We start from the raw sequence: 20,762 nt of genomic DNA on the forward strand, positions 1-20,762 counted from the left end.
ACACTTGAAGCACTCCTTATAAATTCACGAGAAACAATTATACAACAATTATATTACTGCTGAATTTCCCATATAAAATTAATGCTGCGTAATTTCGAATGCAAGTGTAAAGCCATGTACTAATACGTAATCAATTGGTCACACTGATGGGTGAGTATAGGTCAGCTGTTGTGGTGCAGATTCATCACCAAAACAAAGGCATAGGGCAGTAGGAAAGTAGTCGACTGAGGATTGAGGAAAGGAACCGGCGTTTGCAGCCACAAATTAATTTCGGTATTATGGCAGACAGAGATGAATTGTTATCTCAGTTTACGGATGTGACGGGTACAGATGCCGATAGAGCAAAATTCTACCTTGAATCATCGGCTTGGCAGCTGGAAGTGAGTATGCACATATTGATAGTTGTAAATTACGAAATATGTAACATTTAACGGACAGCTGGCTGATGGTACTGTAATTCTATTTTATTATATTCTGTTCTATTCTATTCTATTCACTGTATGTATTCATTGCTGCCAACAGTGCCGATTGCTGAATTATAAATTGGTTTGTGATATTATTAACTCCCCGTCAACAATCGTACAGTGTTATGGCATTTTAATAATTCATGTAAATTCTTTATTAAAAATAATCATGGTAATAGTTCTCTGTTGTGTCATATAGTGGAACCCCTTTTTTATATTCATCCCATTTTAGTGGTCTGGCAGCATACTATTAAACAGACATCAGCATTTTCCACTTATCGCTAAATAACCCTAAGGGGATACCAGAAACTAAATTGTTATCCTCAAAAGGAACTTTATAAAACAAGGTTTTATACTGTCTTCGTTGTCTTGAGGCAACCTCTTTGGTTAGAGGATGGGTCTGTCCATTGCCAAGATCATGGCCTTTCACTGTTTTTTATGTACATGTTTTCATGGTATTTACAATCTACAAAATGCCCACAAAATATATAATATGCAGATTAATTTGTTCTCAGGATTACAAAGTCCTTGGACTGGTTCATTGACTGCAGTTAGCTCTTTCTAATGGACCCAACTGATTAGGTGCCCATTCCTGTTTCACCTGAGGAAGGAAACAGATCCAGTTTCTGAAACAATGTGTTCTTTTGAGTACCAGATAATGGACAAAGTCCAAGAATTTAGCAATCCCGAGTGAAACACACTGTCGCCAGAACCATTTAAAATTGAGATTAATTTGTTATATTAAATATATGCAGGACCTCTGCTAATCCAGGCTTTGTGAAGTAGATAATGCCTTATCCTACTTATCTTATCTTGAAACCTTGCTTACTGTGCAGTGTATTAATATATAAAATCATGCATTCAAACAAAACTGCATACACTTGAAAAGACACTTAGTGCCAAATGTGTTTCAACCTCAAGAGGTCATCATCAGTGGCAAACAAATTAATTCATATGAAATCGTACAATTCATAAGACAATGGTTTGTTATAAAGCATAATAGGTTGCACTTTACAAAACCATACTTTATGTAATACCACACTGGACATTAATTGCACAAGAGTTGGTGTATTATCTAAACTGAGTATTTAGCTTTATGTCCACTGGCCTGATTTCTGTTGTTGGTCTCCAGTGAGCCGTGGTTGCGTTGTCTGTGCCTGTGAACTTCAACGTTGTGTGGGTATTACTTATCTTATGCTATAACTTCAGCTTGGGGAGCCAGAGTAGCTCAGGCAGTACAGTGACTGACTATGGACTAGACAACGGGTTCAATCCCTTACAGGGGCAGAGGATATTCTTCTGCTTCCAGACTGGCTCTAATGGGTACCAGGGTCCTTTCCCAGGGTTAAAGTGCTGCCAGGGCTGACTACTTACCCCTGCCTAGTGCTGAGGTTAAGAATAAATAGGAGCTCTACTTACTCTCCCCCAAAGCACACATATGGTGTATAGTGGGACAGCTTTACTTTACTATACTATAAATTGATCAGCTGTAAACTTCAACAAGCTACATGCAAATTGCAGACTGGTGTTTGCCCCAGAAAATTCCCAGAGGTATGGCGAATTTTGTAATTCAAGCTAAAACCTTGGAATGTGTCTGTATCTTCACACTGTCCTTACTGTTAACTGGTGCATGGTGCATAACAAAATTCTGTATATAATATAGGATTTATAGTTTAAGGTATCCCCTTGGTGTAAGTATATTTCCTTAATGTGTGGACTAGCATCTTGCTTACCAATTAAAATGTTTATATCTGCTTGTAAAGAATTTAGAAATTCAGTCCCTAAGAGCTCAAAAATAATGTTTGAAAGTTTACTTATAAAATATTCCATTTCAATTTCATAGGTTGCATTGGCTAGTTTTTATGAAAATGATGCTGAAGATAATCCAGTTGAGGAAGAGCAGGAAGAACCACAAGCTGTTGAAGAACTTCCTGAACGACCACCTGAGCCAGATCCAAAACCTAAATCTCGAGGTGCATTTTCTTCAAGGTATCTATTCGGATTTGATAGTTACGTATTGTTTGCATCATTTATGGCTTACAATCTTCTTGGCATTGATTCTACTAATTTTTTAGTTGTATATGTAGGAATTTTTAGCCATTCTTTAGATATTACCCTCTTTAAATCACTTTTGCCAGAAATTCTTCTTTCCCTCAACTCTAAATCCAGCAGATGCCATAGATTCTCAAAGGATTAATGTATGGTGACTGCGGAAGAGAGATGAACCTTCTGTGAACATTATACAGGAACCATTCTGTTGTTTCGTACCTCAGCCAGTAAAGTGACTGTTAGTAGCAGGAGGAGGCATTTCTTTATCATCATCATATCCAGATATGCACTAAGGCCTGTCCATAAATGGCTAGAGCATGAAACTGGATGCTTGCCACTTTACCTCCATTTCCCCATATGTCATTATAGTGTGATGCTGAAACATGGTGATAATCTTACCTTTTATATAGTAATATCAGGGCTGTGGAGAGAGTCAGAGTCGTGGAGTCGGAAGAAATTTTAGGTGGAGTCGGCAAAAATGTACCGACTCCGACCTCAATATAAAATCTTAAGAAAATACTATTTTAACACTTTTGCTTCTGTGTGAGCTGCCGGCAGCCTCGTGCTTAGGGAGATTCAATGATGCATTGAGCCACATCTGGGAATAATGCTTTGTTACTTTGACTCTGGTACCTTAAGAATATAAACTGTCTACAAATCAACTGATTTCTGCAATAACCATTAGACTTATATTTAAATATAGGTTACAAGTCTAAAAAGTAGTCTGATGATTCACGTGGAGGTGATGGTACCAATTACCATTTTAGTAGCTTTACCATTGTTAATACATATTGAGCTTTTATGAAGGAGCCGGAGTTGGAGGTTTTAGTACCGACTCCACAGCCCTGAGTAATATATATATATATATATATATATATATATATATATATATATATATATATATATATATATATCAGTATTAAATGCTTACATTGACAGCTCTGATGTTGAGACTTCTTCCCTTATACTTATGTATGAAGTATGTAAAGTGCCAAAATTTATTTTTTGACTGGTGACAGGCACTTGTGACTAGCTGAGTGACTGTTTGTTTCTTAAGAAAGACTGCTTCATGGAGTTTGATAGCGATGGATGTGTTGACTTACAGATGTTAGAATAGTTGCATTTGCACTCCTTCCACTTTACACAACTGTGTTGTTTGTGAAATTGTTATCTGGTGACTTACAGCAGGTTTGGGACTGTGGCTGGTCTGAATAGAAATGATGGGAGCTCAGATGAGGAAGAAGGTCAGGCATTCTATGCTGGAGGTTCAGAATACAGTGGACAGCAGGTCATTGGACCAGGGAAGAAGAAAAAAGACATAGTATCCGAGATGTTCAAATCTGTGCAGGAGTAAGTTACTTTCATCATAAGCAGAAACTTTCAGATCCTGCTTTTGTTTGATACTCTGCTGGACACAAAGATTCATGTCTGCTTGTCTAGAACAAGTAAAAAATCAAATATGAACAGAGAATCCATGTTCTTTATTTGTAGTAATACAAAAATTATAGTCACACTTAATGTAGAGTTTTCTGGATGAGAAATTATTGTCAGTTGGCTGTCTGGAAAATAATAAACTGAACATAAGTAGAGAAACTGGGATTGACTTTGGTCAGAGATGTGAATGTGAAAGTTTGTGCCAAAATGGTACTGAAAGAACTGAGTTATGAGTAAAAAATGTGTGGAAACAAAATTTGCATAAGACACTGACTTTCTTGCTTTATTTTCTTCCCTTTATCCTTTCTTAAAAAAAGAATGATAATGGTTGTTAATTGTCAGATTTTGTACATTATTACACTTGGAAGCATGGTTGTCAAGCAGTAAACAACATTATGTTTTATTTATGTTGTTTTTAAAGACTTACAAATTAATGTCTTACCAAAGTGATAACTTGTAATAAAGTGGTTAATGCTTTTATACAGGCAAGGAGCTGAGGTGGTTGATCCTCAAAATTCCAGCCAAGCCAAACACAACAGTTTTAGTGGTACTGGATATCGATTGGGGCAGTCTAGTAATGATAGTGAAGGTATGTTTTATTTCAAAGTATGTAACACATTATATTAACTTGGTACACTGGATTCCTACTGTAGTTCAAAGCAACACACAACCTGTTAATTCCAAATTTGTACTACTGGCATAGCATTTTTGAAAGTCATTAATATAGTTTTGATGTGTAGACTTTGGACATTATTGCAGTTGAATACCAGTCTGTTTTCTGAGAATAATTTAATGTTCAACTAAGGATAAAGTTTTAGGCCTCACTGTTTTTATTCTCATTATTTTGGGTGTCTCAAGAAACAGCATAATATAGGAAGACAATGTAAGACTTGAGGTTCTCACAGCGGTGAGTATGAAGATTTCCGTCTTCTGGGTTGTTGCGCTGTGTAGTCTGGCCGATGTTAACCAACGTTTCAGAGGTCATACTGCCTCCGTCATCTCTCTCTACTTTCTCTCCCACTCTCGCCCCCAGAACCAACCAGACCACTATCATAGCCCTTTTCAGGGCCCAGATCCATCCAACCAAACTCAACCTTTCTCTCTCTACTTTCTCTCCCTCTCCCACTCTCGCCCACATGCTACCATTGGTCCACTCCCATGCCTGCTCCCATTGGCTCGGGGCAGGCTACACCTTTCACTTTCCGGCCTATAAACCTAGCACCTCACACCCTATTGGCATATTCATCGCCCTGATGACGGAGGCAGTATGACCTCTGAAACGTTGGTTAACTTCGACCAGACTACACAGCGCAACAACCCAGAAGATGGAAATCTTCATAGGAAGACAAATTCATGAGTCAGCTTAGGGTCTCCTTACCAGATTCATCAATGGCTTCATAATCAGATTTGCTTGAGGCCACATCTGTAGTACAGAAAACTTTTGCCCAGTGCAATGGTTAGTTTCCTTTAAAATGGTGTGTTAGCCATTCTGCATTGGACAAACTTAATATCATATGGGTTAAATTTGGATATATGAATGTGGCTGTGTAAAGTCTCCCATTAACTTTTACACACATGTATGAATGACCATTCCTATGAAATAAAAACATAATAAAATCATAAACATTAATGACTTTTACACATGATAAACTATATTGTATTATAAATTATATACCTGTGAATGACTGATGAAGAAGACTTCTGTTTCTGATGTTGTTGACGATGTATTTGGAAGCTGAGGGCTTAATTGAGATCATTGGATTATTAGGATCATCAGATAGTTTGATCTCAAACTGTGCTGTATCAAAGGGCGTATGAACATGTACAGTACTAGAGCTTCTTTGGGCAACTGTGTATGGTTAGTTTTTCCACATCACCAAATGATTACTTGTATTTGTTTTGAATCTATATGCAAATCATTGGACAAGAGCTTATTGTATACTTGTTAAAATAACTCAGACCAGCTTCAGTGATGGAGTTCTGTGCTGATTCTGTAAGACTTTATCCTTCTCTTCTACGCATTGTTTGAAAAGCATAAATAAGCCTCCTATCCAATAGGTACTAGGGTCTTTTTTGGGGGGTAAAGTGCAGCTGGGGCTTGACGCTGACCACTCACCCGCATATAGTGCTGAGGTTAAGAATGAGTATGAGCTATACTGCCTCTCCTGCCCAAGTGATTGCATGGCATATAGTGGGACAGCTTTACTTTTTTAAAATAAATTAACAATGAAGAGGTCATGTCTATGTGTACATATGCATGTTTCAACTTTGTAACTCCCTAAAAGAAATCTGGTATTCAAAACCTATATCAGACATAAAGAAGATTTGATTTTGGTTTTTATTGGTCCAGTATAACCTTAAACTCCATGAAGCAAAAGATAGTGTCTTATACAGTCAAGGAACCTAATGGTTCATTACTGTGTTCACAAAGAGTCTGCCACTGCATGCTATCCCTGAGCCAGATGAATGCTGTGTGTGCATTTCCCATAATATTATTCTCCCATGTGTGCCTAGGTTGCATAAGTTGTCTCTTCCCTTCAAAGTTCCCAATGTAAGTTTTGTATGCATTTCTCATCTCCTCTATTATCCTGTTACTTCCTCTCATTTAGGTCCAAATATTCTCCTTAGCATCTTGTTCTCAACCTCCCCCAACCCTTCTTACTTTAAGATGACACACCATATTTCGCAGCCAAAACAAGTTACATTATTGATTTGTAAATTTTAAGTATTTAAATTTTTAGATACCAGATGGGAAAACAAAAAATTCTGAACTGAATGGTACCAATAATTTCTTCATGCATATAATTTTGATTTGTTAGTGCCTTCTCTAAACATTTATATTTGTCACATTTTCAAGGAATTTATTAGATATCTTTATATTATAATTTTGTATTCTGGTGACTACACATCGAGTTTATAATTAGTTGAAGATAACTGTCTTGTGAGATGTTACACTGTGTAGTATGTTGCAACATAACCAACGTTACAGAGGTGCTTGATGCTTCCATCATCAGGGCACAACATCCTTGAAGACTGATCTTCATACTTACCACTGTGAGAACCTGAAATCTCTGGTTTCCTCTGTGTTCACTTCTCGACCAATCTCCTTACTAGCATATGGCTATGCTGTGTTATAAATGTAGTGTTATTTTCTCTGCAAGAATAGTTTGTATTATTATTAAATGAACATCTAGGGCAATGAAATGGGCAGAACTGTAAAGAATGCATAATGGTCACACACTCAGTTTCTTCTTCCCAAGCCATTTTCACCCTACATGGTTCATCTGACAACTAAACCTCTCCATTTATTTGCTTCTTCCCACAGCTCCATCTCAGTTTCTTCCATGTTCTTCCTTCCATGTGACATAACTTCCTAACCAGTCATTTCATATTTACAACCTTCTCTGGGATCTGTCTTCGTTCATTCTTGAAACATGTCCATTCTGTCCCTTTTGGTTTTTCCTTTATTCCTGAAAATAGTCAGGTTGTGAAAAAATGAACTGTACTGAAATTAGAAAACAAAAAACAGTTTCCATTTTGGAAGTTGATGAACAGGACTTCTAGTTTCAGCAAGATGGGGCTATGGCACATGCAGAAAATTCAACAGTGCAGATGGTGAGTGAGTTCTTTGGTGGTTTCTCAATCCCCAGATTTATTGCCACTAGATTTCTATCTTTGAGGGTTTTTTAGGAGAATGTGCACAAAAAGTAACCCACACATATTTGAAGAATTTAAACAAAATATTGAGCTGTACATTTTAAACATAACTACAGAAACTCTTCAACAGGCTGAATCACACATGAGTACAAGAATGAATGCATGCATTGCTGAACACAGTGGACATTTCCAACACTAAGAGAAACACAAAATTCAGAATCAATTTCTGGTAATGTTCAGCTGTTATCGTTTCATTGAAGAAAATGGAAGCATTTGTCCACCACTGAAAGGCTGCATACCATACTCTGACTTTTAATGAGTGCAATGGTCTGTCATGGAAAGTATGCTTATTTTCAGCACTCTGTATTCAACTGTTTTGGCTATTAACATATCCACTTGGGAAACTTTATGTAAAATGCCTGTATCTCCTTGAATGATATGTGTAGACCATCTACAGTATGGTCATTTTTTCCTTGTCAAGTTCCTTGAGATTGTACATGATGTGCACAGTGTGGATGAAGTTTTAAAATATTTGTAATTCACTTTGAAGAGAAAGTTTTCTTAATGACTTTCATGGAAAGTATAACAAAATTTAACAGATATTGCCCAAACTATTATCATTTAACACTAAAGATAAACTGCAGTGGTTTATATCCTCATGTTTCTTGTGTCACGGAAATGGTTAACCATATGAGATACTGTCAGTTTGCTTCACACAGGAGATTCCAAAACTCATTTAGCAAGTTAAATAAGAATGAGATGCCAGGTAGTGTTCGACAGTGAACACTTGTTGCACGTGTAAAAAATGATGTAGGTCTACTTGCACTTCAACTGTTGGAAGACGACTGACAGACTGGTGTGAGCAGGTTAGAACATGATGTGACTTTCGTGGACTCACAGCAGTGTTTGTTTATTAATCCAGTAAAAATGTACTGAATTGCAACCATAAATAAATATTTTAATATGGTTTGTGTGACTTTTCTTTTATCCTCTATCTGTCTTGGTTGATTTCCAAGTTAATGTTCTATACATTAATATTGGTCCATTATGGTAACTTTCAATAAGTCCCCTTAGGAATTTTTTATTTCCAGTCTTGGTTTGTGATACACAGTTCTATGGTTCCATGCACAAAGGTCGTATCTACTCTTGCTCCTCTTTTCCTTCCTTTCTTCCTTTATCCTCATTTTCTTTGTGTGGCATACTATCAGCACACCTCAAAGTGATGACCAGATTTTCAACTTTACAAAATGAAAATGTGTATTTTTTTTTAATTTTTAATAAGTGTAGTGTTCACTTCAGTGAGAATATGACTCACTAATTAATGGAAAACTAACATTTGCATACTTTGTTATGCAGTGTGCAAGAATTATGCATGCATGTGAGAGTTGAACTAATGCTAAAAATTCCCATTATTATTTTACAGTTATTGGGCCACCTTCAAGTTCAAGGCATGATTCTCACACAGAAGTGATTCTGAAGCTTTGGAAGGAAGGTTTTAGCATCAATGATGGAGTAGTGAGAGAATATGCAGATCCAGCTAACAGAGAGTTTTTAGAGTCAGTCCGCAGAGGGTGAGTGTTGTTTAAGTGTTCTTATTGTTTCACATTCCAGACAGTGAATATGCTAGGTGATAAGATGTTTATATTAAGAAAAATGTGTCATTAAGGCATGCATCAGGGTACCATTTTCGGTGTAGAGTCATCTTCTGGATATTGTACTTTGCCAGAGTGGTAAAAGTACCAACATATAAAAGAAATTTACTGCTTTCTTCAGGAGTAAGATGTTTTTGATGGAAACAGAAAGAGTAACTTTTCTTCGGTACTCCATAGGTTTCTAAAATTTCATATGGAGGAGAAATGAAACATCAAAGCATATGAACCAAAAATTACTAGTTTTCTTTGTAGTAAAACAAAAGTATTGGACACACTTTGTAGTCTTAATGGTACAGCAACATGTCAAAGTGATAAAAATTTCAGTTGAACTACTGCCTGCTTCTTCAGTCAAAAAGACATTGAAGAAGGATGTAAGAGGTAATTATTGAGATGTTAGTAATTTTGCCATTTTAATACAGTACAATGCTGAGAAGAGTACAGTGAATATGGATCACTGTGAAAACCTCCAGTCTTATAAGATGATACTTGTTTCATAGTTTATTTAATAAAACTGCTTGGCTGCATAGACTATATAGCATCACAAAGCATTTACAGTGCAGTACATCCACTGATACAGAATAAACCAATGTATCCCCATTGAGATTTCAGTGCAGTCTTCTAAGCTTGCTTTTGCTTATTAATGAAGTGATATAATTTTGTGTGACAGGGAGGTTCCTGTGGAACTAGTCAGAGAAGCAAGGGGCAGTGAAGTGCATCTCAATATGGAAGACCATAGGCATGAAGAATATTTTCCTAGTAAACCTAAAGTAAAGGCATTCTCAGGAAAAGGACATGTGCTTGGAAGGTATGTTAGCAGATATCTGTGTTTGTAACTGTTTAATTATTGCAGTAGTAACCACTGTTGGTTCCTAAATGCCAAATTAACTTTTAGCAATTTTTTTTGTTTCTTACCTATCAACCTGATGAATCATTTATTTATTTAGTACACTATCACTGTTTCTAAAACTGACATATATACATATTTTATTACATTCCATGGATCCATAAGACAGTCAGATGACAATACTATTATATAAATTTCACATAATACAAAGGGTTCACCTAAAGAAATGATAAGTTACAAATAGATTTACCCATTACACACATAAGAAAATTTATCACTTATTTGTAAACAACATAAATTCATTTACAGAGTAAAAGGAGTGTGTAATTAAGTATCTTTTTAATGCTAGTTTAAATTGTGCCTTTTTATTTACAAGACTTATGAGACTTGATGGTAGACTGTTGAAAATTTTGATTCCTGCATAATATGCACTCTTCTGAAAGAATGAGAGGTTGGCAACAAGTCTATGAAACTGATTTTTATTCCTTGTGTTGACACTGTGTACAGCAGAATTAGTTTGAAAAAGTTCTTGGTTATCTACAATAAAGTCTATTAACGAGAATATGTATTCACAGGGAAGAGCTAAGATCTCTAATGTCTTAAATCGACTTCTACACGAATTTCTAGGTTTGACATCAGCCAATAATCTAACACTTTTCTTTTGTAAAATGAATATCTTTTTGCTGTTTGATGAATTATCCCCAAAAATTATTCCATACTTCATTATAGCTTGAAAATAGGTAAAATATACTGATCTCTGTGTGTCAGTGTTGCTGACATGCAACAGAGATCTAATTGTGTAACATGCGCCACTTAACTTAGGTATCAGTTTGTCAATATTATTTGTCCAATTTAGGTGATTATCAATTTGCAAACCCAGGAATTTTGTATTTATTGACTCTTGTGTATACTTCCCATTTTAACCAATACTTAAAGCAAGTTGTGGTGAGTTATTTGTTATAAATTTTATTATATTCCTTTTATCTAGATTTAGGGTCAACTTGTTAGCAGGAAACCATTTACTTATGAGACAGAACTATGTTTGATCTCAAATCTAAAAGTTTGTGACAATGGTGCGTTATTCAAATAAACTATTTTTTGGATGTTTTCCATCGTCTAATAAAATAATAGAATTGAACGACATTTCGGAGATGGGTCTCTATCTCCGTCTTCAGGTATACCTACTCTGTTGGGCCCAATTGATAGAGCTAATCCCTATCTCGTTCAATTTTATTATTTCATTAGACGATGGAAAACATCCAAAAAAAATTTATTTAAACTGTGTTTGATGTGGAACAGAAATCATCATGACACTAAACTAGTTTCACCAACCATTTTTGTGAGATTTATTTTAACATATCTTGCCATCCATTATGAATTCCAAGTAAAAGTAAAGTAAAGTTTGTCCCACTATACGCCATGTAGGCGTTTGGGGTGAGTGGAGGTATAGCTCCTCTCTTCCTTGACCTCGGCACTAGATGGGGGTGAGTGGTCAGCATCACGCCCCGGCCGGCTTTACCCCCGGGAAAGGACCCCGGTACCCATTGTAGAGGAGGCTGGGTGGGCCCCAGAGCCGGTCTGGACGCAGAGGCTAGAGGAAAAATCCTCTGCCCCAGTCGGGGATCGAACCCCGGTCGTCCAGCCCGTAGCTAGTCACTATACTGACTGAGCTATCCCGGCTCATATGAATTCCAAGTAGTCATCCCTAAATTAATATAATTCACTATTACAAACAAATAGATGTTCACCATATAATATCTTCCTTTCCTATTACCGCATTTCGTTGATTTTAAGACCAACTTTTTTTCACATTTTAAAATTTCTGAATTTGGGGTGCATGTATTGTGGGTCCCTTGTCACCACGGCATGGCCTGCCGTAGGTTATGGATGGAGGTGATGAACTCCAGATATGGAGGGTAGCTGCGAATACATTAAATAAGCAACCACGGGCAGCCGACAGGGGGTGGTCCTCCAGTTTGGGGGTTGGGTGTTGGCTAACAATTCCTCAGTGCGAAAATAATCAATTGTTACAATATGTTACACATGGTCACATATTCTTTGAAATTACCTAAGTGCAGGAAAATAGACTTGAGATTTGGCACATGGAATGTAAGGAGTGTGTATAGATCAGGTTCACTGGGAACAGTTGTAAGAGAATGGTATGATATAAAATAGATTTAGTGGGAGTACAGGAGGTCAGATGGGACAGGGGTGGCACTGTACCAGCAGGTGATTATATAATTTTCTATGGAAAGGGGAATGAGAATCATGAATTGCGGACAGGATTTCTTGTGCATAAGAGAATCATAACAGCACTTAAGAGGGTATATAATATTAAGAGGGTGGTTTAGAATGTGCATGCCCCAATGGAGGATAAAACTGATGATACAAAGGATAATTTCTATGAGGAACTGCAACATGTATTCAATCAATTTCAAAAGTACCACATAAAAATTTTGTTAGGAGATTTCAATGCCAAAATAGGTAGAGAAGATATTTTCAAAGCAACAGTTGGGAACGAGAGTTTACAAAAATTCAGTAATAATAATGGAGTTAGAGTAGTAAACTTTGTCACATACAAAAATCTAATTGACAAGAGTATATTGTTTCCACACCTTAGCATTCATAAATTCTCTTGGACATCTCCTGATGGAAAGACACACTCAGTTTGACCACATATTGTTAGATAGGAGACAGCATTCAAGTGTACTTGATGTCCGATCTTTCAGGGGAGCAGACTGTGATACCGATCATTATCTTGTGGTTGCAAAAGTTAAGGAGAGACTGGCAGTGAGTAAATAAGCAACAGAGAAGTTAGATATGGAGAGATTCAGTCTCAAGAAACTAAATGAGGTATAAGGTAAAGAACAGTATCAGGTTCAAATCTCAAAGAGGTTCACAGCTCTAAAAAACTTAGGTGATGATGATGTAGATATCAAAAGAGTTTGGGAGACCATTAGAGTAATTATAAAAATTTCAGCCCAGGAGAGTATAGGTTATTATGAATTGAAGCAGCATAAGCCATGGTTAGATGAAGGGTGTGTGAAACTATTAGATCAAAGGAAACGAGCCAAATTACAGTGATTACTGGAGCCAAGTCAAATAAATGAAGATAATCTGAACACTGTACGATGTGAAGCTAATGAACATTAACTAACTAACTAACTAGATGGCTTACCGAACCCGAAGGTTCATCACCGAATTAACCAAAGTCCTCCACCGGACCCTGTCCTGGGCCAACAAAATCCAGTTTCCTTCAACTCCTATCTCCCATAGATCCCGCCTGAGATTATCCTCTCATCTATGTCTAGGTCTCCCCAGCGGTCTCTTCCCTTCAGGTTTCCCAACCAGTACCCCATGCACACCTCTTGTCCCATCCATGCGCACTACATGCCCAGCCCATCTCATTCTTCTCAACTTAATCACCCTGACAATACTGGGGAGGAGTACAGATTTTTAAGCTCATCATTATGCAGTTTTCTCCACGCCCCATCGTCTTCCCTCTTAGGCCCAAATATCCTCCTCAACACCATTCTCTAACACCTGCAATCTGTGTTCCTCCCTCTGAGTGAGAGACCATGTTTCGCACCCATACAAAACAACAGGGAAGATTATTGTTTTGTACACTTTCATTTTCAGGTTCTTAGAAATCAGACGGGAAGACAAAATATTTTGAACTGAGAAGTAGCAAGCATTTCCAGAATTTAATCTCCTCCTAACTTCCTCATGAATGTCATTTTGATTTGTTATTGTTGTTCCCAGATATTTGAACTCTGTAACCCTTTCAAAGGACTTATTAGCTACCCTAAGATAATTTTGCTCTCCTGTCTTCTGATGACGAGATACTAACATGTACTTAGTTTCTTTCTGAATTTACTTCTAGCCCCACCTGTCTACTAGCCTCTAGTAAAACTTCTGTGTTCCTCTTTATTGTATTCATATCATCCCCCAATAAATTAACATCATCAGCATATGCCAATAGCTGATGTGTCCCGTTCAATTGCAAACCCTCCTGGCTATCTTGGACTTTCCTGATAGCATATTCTAGCGCAAAATTAAAGAGCAATGGAGACAAAGCATCTCCTTGTTTTAGACCATTCTTGATGAAGAATGTCTCAGATACATATTTACCTACTCAAATTTTGCTACAGGTTTCATTTAAGCACATTGCTAATAAACATTTCAGGAACATAAAGATGGATTATCAGAAAGATAAAATTAATGAGCTAGCGACACATTGTAAGAATGCTTAGAGACTTATACACAGGTATAAATGAATTTAAGAAGGATTACTAAGAAGATGGGTCATTGCTGTGAAAACCTCAAATCCTACAAGGGTTACCAACTTAGAAGTATGAAGATTTCTGTCTTCTGGGTTGTTGCGCTGTGTAATCTGGTCGATGTTAACCAACGTTTCAGAGGTCATACTGCCTCTGTCATCAGGGCAGTATGACCTCTGAAACGTTGGTTAACATCGACCAGACTACACAGCGCAACAACCCAGAAGACGGAAATCTTCATACTCACTGCTGTGAAAACCTCAAATCTTACAACTTAGAAGTAACTTGGTAAAGGATGAGAATGGTGATCTCCTTGCAGATTCCCACATTTTGAATAGGTAGAAGAATGACTTCTCTTGATTGTACATGGGTTAGTGATATTAGGCAGATGGAAATATATACAGCTGGAATTGCTATTAAAAATTTGAAATGGTATAAATTGCCAGGTAGTGATCAAATTCCAGTACTGATTCAGGCAGGAGATGAAACAATATGTTCTGAGATCTATAAACTCCTTAATTCTATTTGGATTAAAGAAGAATTGCCTCAGAAATAGAAGAAATTTATTATTGTATCAATTTACACGATGGGTGATAAAGCTGACTATAGTAATTGTCAAGGCATATCACTGTTATCAACTTCATACAAAATTTTATCCAACATCCTTCTGTTAGGGTTTAGTCTATATGTAGACAGAATTATTGGGGATCATTGTAGGTTTCGATGTAATAGGTCAAGTACTGATCAGATTTCTATATTCATAAGATACAAGAGAAAAAATGGGAGTACAGTGAGACAGTACATCAGCTATTCATAGACTTCAAGAAAGCTTATGATTCTGTTAGAAGGAAAGTATTGTATAATATTCTCATGGGGTTTGTAAACTCATGAAACTAGTTAGGCTTATTAAAATGTGTTTAAATGAAACCTGTAGTAAAGCCTGTATAGGTAAACATTTTTCTGATGTTTCCTCTTCAAAATGGTCTAAAACAAGGAGATGCTTTATGATCATTCCTTTTCAACTTTGCTTTAGAATATGCAATTAGGAAGGTCCAAGAAAACCGGGTGGGACTGAAATTGAATGGTACAAATCAGCATCTGGTATATACTGATAATGTAAATCTATTGGGGGGTAACGTAAATACCATAAAGAAAAACACAACCTCTAATTGATGATAGCAAGGAGGTTGGTATATAAGTAAACACAGAAAAAACTAAGTATATGTTGATGTCTCATCTCCAGAATGAAAGGAAAAATCATAACACAAAGACAGACAATAGATCCTTTGAAATGTGGCAAAGTTCAGATATTTGGGAGTGACAGTAACAACTCAAAATTTGATTTATGAGGAAATTAAGAATGGACGGAATTCAAGTAATGCTTGCTGCCATTCAGTTTAGAACCTTTTGTCTTCTCATCTGCTGTGTGAAAAGGTAAGGATTAAAATATATAATTTTGCTTGTAGTTTTGTATGGGTGTGAGACTTGGTCTCTGACAATAAACAGGGTGCTAAAGAGAATATTTAGATATGAGAGGGATGAATTACTAGGAGGCTGGAGAAAGTTGCATAATGAGGAGCTTCATAAGTTGTACTCCTCGCCAAGTATAATTAGACTGATCAAGTCAAGGAGGATTAGATGGGCAGGGCATGTAGTGCACATGGGAGAGGAAAGGAATGCAGATAGGTGTTTGGTGGTCAAAGCAGAAGGAAAGAGACCACTAGAAAGACTTAGATGTAGGTGGAAGGATAGTGTTAAAATGGTTCTTAGAGAAATAGGATTGGTTGGTATGGACTGCATTCATCTGGCTTAGGACAAGAACCAGTGGCAGGCTCTTGTGAACATGGTAATGAAACTTTGGGTTTAGTAAAATGTTGGAAACTTCTTGAGTTGCTGAGTGACTGTCGGCTTCTCAGGAAGGACTCATATATTATATTTGATGGCATCTAAGCATCAATATAGTGTGTTTTTTCCTGGAAACCTATTACTAAATCAAGGGTGCATTTACAGTTGATGGTGTCTTAAAATCGAGGAAGTATGGTATTTATGCATGTATTGTCTGGTCACTGGATATATAATTATTGCTTAAAAATTAATTTATCACTTATTTGAAACACAATTTGTGTAATGAAAGATTTTCAAAGAATGGATCCCTTTCATAAAACAAAGAGTATACATTAGTGTCATAGATCTTTGTAATCACATGGGTAACATAGTCAAAGGTCTTACGTCTTGTTTAATGAATGTAGCTTTAGGAATTACTTTTCTTCTGTTGCATCTCTTATGTACAAGCATTTCTGTTTGTTACAGCCCATCTCCTGCTACCATTGGCATTACCATGCCATTGGATGAAAAAGACAGAACTGCAAATGAGGATCAAGCAAAGAATTCTGTATCAGTGGACAGTTCACGTCCTGTTACGACTGTTCAGATACGACTGGCAGATGGTTCTCGGCTAGTTGGACAGTTTAACCATTCACACACAATTGCAGATATTCGTAGATTTATCATCCTGTATCCTTTACAAGAGTTTTCTGTGAATAGGGCTATAATATTGTGGAGAGTCAGGCAAGTAGAAATTTTATACTGGTGTTTAAAATAACTGCATGTTAAAAGAATTCAACAAAAACTGTTGAGTCACATGGTCAATCACATGCCATTTCACCAATGCTCCAGTTGCTGCATAAGAATATCAGTCCAGTTTTGTCAGACCTTGAAGTGATTCAGCTTTATTGTTAATTTTTAGCTTACAACTCTGAGCCACGTGGTAAGGTTTGTGGGACTGGAAGTCTGTACAATAACATAGCAAGCTTTATGAGTTGTTCTCAGAACTTTTTCATTTATTTCAGTTTGCCACGAAGACAGAAATATATCTGCTTGAAGTTTACTGATGAAGTGTAACAAGTTTTAGTAACCATTTTACTTCTAATTCATAAGATGTTACTGGCTCTAAAAATAATGTTAAACATGTCCACCCCTGCTGTAGAGCAGTGTTCTATGCCTGATGTGCCGCAGATATTTATAAGAAATTTTATATTTGCGTGTTATAGTTCTTCTCTGGCCTCCTTTAAATATGCCTCCAAACTTGCCTATATAGAGATTCTCTTTTCCAGTTTCTCACTTTCGAGATCTTCCTGCTGTCTGTTTCTACTGTATTAACCCATCTTTTCCTTGGTTTACCTACAGACCTCTTTTCAGTAATGTTGCTTTCCGGAATCCTTTTCGGTATGCGTTTTCCATTCATACTCTGGACAAGACCTGCCCATTGTAGTCTTATCAGTTTAATAGTATTTCATATACGTGGCTCATCAAATTGATTATATAATTCAATGTTATATCTTTTCTCCCTGTATCATTTTCTTTCATTGGGCCAAGTATTCTTCTTTCCTTTCAAATGCATCCATTGCTGATTCTGACTTTTTGGTTAGGGTCCAGCTTTTACTTGCATAACATAACACCAGTTTTATCACTATCTTGTACAGCCTTATCTTTGTTTGTCAATGTATTACTCTAAATCTCATGATGGGCAGCAGTGTTAAATACACTCTATTTGCTTGACCACTTTATCTTAGGATCTAATGCTCCTCGCTAGCATTTGCACATAGATTTTGTTTCCCCCATTAAAGTTATACTATGGAACTGCTTATCTGCCCTTTGGCTCTGAATCAATAGTTTTTTATTTGCACTAATTTCTAAGCCCATTTCCTTTGCTGCTATATATATTTCCTTCACATTTGACAAGAACTGGGGGATAACAATGTCATCTGCATAGGCAAGAATCTGTGTAGATTTGTATTCTATCATCCCTTCCAGATCAATGCTTAGTTTCCTTAAAATAAATTCCAAAGCTAAATTAAATAGCAGGGGAGTGAATCCACCTCCTTGTTTTAATCTTTCTGTAGCTATTGAATCTGTTAACTCAGTCTGTACTATCACCTGGCTCTTTGTACTTGCCATTGTAAGTCTTATCAGTCTAATTATTTTAACTGGTATATGAAAATGGAACATAGCTTCATATACTTTTTCTCTGTTAATATGACATAGGCCTGTCTGAAATTTATGTATATCTGAAACAAGCCCACATTATGTTCCCAACATTTTTTCAGATATCTGTTTCATAGTAAATACGTATAAGGCACGCGGTAGATCTACCTTTCTTAAATCCCGTCTGATACTCCTGGATCACTTGCACAGCAACAAGTTTTCCTTTTAAGTAACTATTTTATATATGGTAGATGGAAGAGAGATTGCTCTATAATTATCACACATTAATTTGTCCCCTTTCTTATATATGGGGCAGATTATACTATTCTTCCAGTCACGAGGCATTCCCTCTTCATTCCATATCTTCCATATGAGCCGGGGCAATGTTTGCATTAAGGATTCTCCCCCATGTTTCAAAAGCTCCAGGTGTTGGTAGAATTCATCTTTTTTAAAATCATCATTGTCCTCTGTTGGAGCATATACATTTATTAGGGATATGTTAAAAAAAATTGATTTGATACGTAAAACACATACTCTGCCACTTATAGGTCTAAAATCTGAAATACTACTGCTCAAGGATTTATCTACCACAAAGGCAACACCAAACTCTCTCTTCCCAATCTCCTATAGTCTGTTAATTGTTGCAGTAAAGACCAAATTTGTAATCCTTCTACAAAATCCGATGTAATTTCTCACTCATCCTTCCTTTCCGAGGCTTCCTTAAAGGGTTCGAAACTAGTATGTAGTTTACAGGGAGGGGTAGTTGGCCCCTCTCCCAACCCACAACCTGGAAGACCAGGGTATTTCACTTAGTCTGGGCCATCACCCTTGACCTGTCCAGCATGGGAGCCCTTCTGGTATCTGGTAGCTAAGCTACCACTGGCATAGCTCTCAGGATCACATGACCACACAAGCCCCACCGCTATGATAAAGTGGAGATACCTATGGGGGACATGTTATAGTTAGAAACTGGAAATAACTTATCTTTCATAATTAGAATTTATGATACACATGCACTCGCTTGCTTGCTCATGTGTTGTGCCACACAAACATATTCATCATTGATAGTTTTGTGTACTCGAAATTCGAGAACACCTTTACAACTTTTGGTGTATTTTATGTTAGAAATATCTTGCAGATGGAAGTTTTAATACTTGTTTTATAGAAGCTAAGAAACTCTGAACAATATCTCAGACATTACATATTAGCCTTAACTGATATTAATCAGAGCCCGACCACAGTATGAACATCAAGCTTTCAGTCTGCTAACAACCTTTCCAAGTAAAGAATTAAGTGATAATGGTCAAACACTGGATAAAGCAGAGATTCTAAATTCTGCAATTCTGCAGAGGTTAACATAGATTTGTCTAATTATGTTAACTCCCAATATGAAGTAAGGTTGGCTTATTTTATAAGTTCTCAAAATGAAATAATATTTTTTCACTAAATATTTCTACTATAACTGTTCTGTTAACAATGAAACCAGTGCTTCTATACTTCAGATAGGTGCTGTAATGAAAATTATGTTTATTAGTATTTAAACTGTTAACTTTACAGTAACTGATATGTGCTTCATGAAGTGTTTACTTAGCTGTCATTGACTACTTACAAAAATTATAGCTTACAGTGTTTCAAACACACATTACTGATTTAAAACTTCTGTAGACGGACATAGTTAAAGGAGTATTAATTTACAGACTGGAGGAGACAATTAGTAGTCATGGTTGTGAGGTATGTTTAATACATTTGTTACAATTTCATAAAGTTGTGTTCAGTATGTCATTATGAAACCTTTTTCATATTGGAGAGTTCCTAATATTTTTGCCTAACTACAACTTGTCATCGAACCCTGGGACATGAGTATGAATTTGATAATATGTATGCAAAAGATGTATTGAATCTAGTTGAGAAATAAAATATCTTAATGGTCGACAAAGTTAAATCATTTCTGAGATACAAATTTCTGTGTACTGTATTTTAATTTGTTAGTGTTGTTCCTTATCTTTAAGCCATTCTTATATAACATAAACATGTCAAAAGGTATCTGCATTGGAGTTAATGCATCATTTTTTGAGATGGCATCCTGCATTTCAACACACATTATCTGAAAATATACAGGTTTTGTATGCCTTCAGAGAAAACTGTTTTTGGCTATGTGGTAGACCACATCCACGCTGCCACCTTCAGCTCATAATATAGACTAGGTAAGAAACAAAAACAATTCTAAAGCATGTTTCCCCCCCAAATAAAATGGTTTTTCTGCAGTCAGATTTGAACATGGAACCTTTAAATGGGAATATCAATGAACAACAAATCATGGAAGAGTAAGACAAATACCTGCCTTCCTTGTCCTTATGACCATGCCAATGCAGCACAAATAAAGCAGTCTTCATCTCTG

The 20,762-nt window shown here is 36.5% G+C and overlaps 2 protein-coding genes across 3 annotated transcripts in view; one reads left to right on the forward strand and one right to left on the reverse strand.

Annotated features, from left to right (window-relative positions):
- The window catches only part of LOC110829856 (spliceosome-associated protein CWC27 homolog), a 56,444-nt gene that overhangs the window by 26,597 nt on the left and 9,085 nt on the right, over positions 1-20,762 (reverse strand). The gene's annotated exons all lie outside the window — the stretch shown is intronic.
- On the forward strand, positions 125-20,306 carry p47 (NSFL1 cofactor p47). 2 transcript variants are annotated; one of them, XM_087343581.1, is made up of 8 exons: positions 125-380; positions 2,308-2,453; positions 3,702-3,863; positions 4,433-4,536; positions 9,028-9,175; positions 9,924-10,061; positions 16,691-16,894; positions 19,593-20,306. In XM_087343581.1, exons 1-8 carry the CDS (start codon positions 279-281, stop codon positions 19,723-19,725), a joined length of 1,137 nt encoding a protein of 378 aa, XP_087199707.1. In that variant the 5' UTR covers positions 125-278; the 3' UTR covers positions 19,726-20,306. The 2 variants fall into 2 exon arrangements, with proteins under 2 accessions (XP_087199707.1, XP_087199706.1); XM_087343580.1 differs by having other exon boundaries at positions 126-380; positions 3,699-3,863.

Source organism: Zootermopsis nevadensis, unplaced genomic scaffold, assembly GCF_977971745.1.
Source record: "Zootermopsis nevadensis isolate Lab colony 2312 unplaced genomic scaffold, Znev_1.0 Znev_ptg000006l, whole genome shotgun sequence".
NCBI lineage: Eukaryota > Metazoa > Arthropoda > Insecta > Blattodea > Termopsidae > Zootermopsis > Zootermopsis nevadensis.

Excerpts from the sequence above, each read along its gene's own strand:
- p47 (XM_087343580.1), top strand. The coding sequence starts at position 279 with ATGGCAGACAGAGATGAATTGTTATCTCAGTTTACGGATGTGACGGGT. Across the intron at positions 4,537-9,027 it reads GTCTAGTAATGATAGTGAAG|TTATTGGGCCACCTTCAAGT; the intron begins GTATGTTTTATT and ends ATTATTTTACAG. Across the intron at positions 10,062-16,690 it reads AAAGGACATGTGCTTGGAAG|CCCATCTCCTGCTACCATTG; the intron begins GTATGTTAGCAG and ends TGTTTGTTACAG.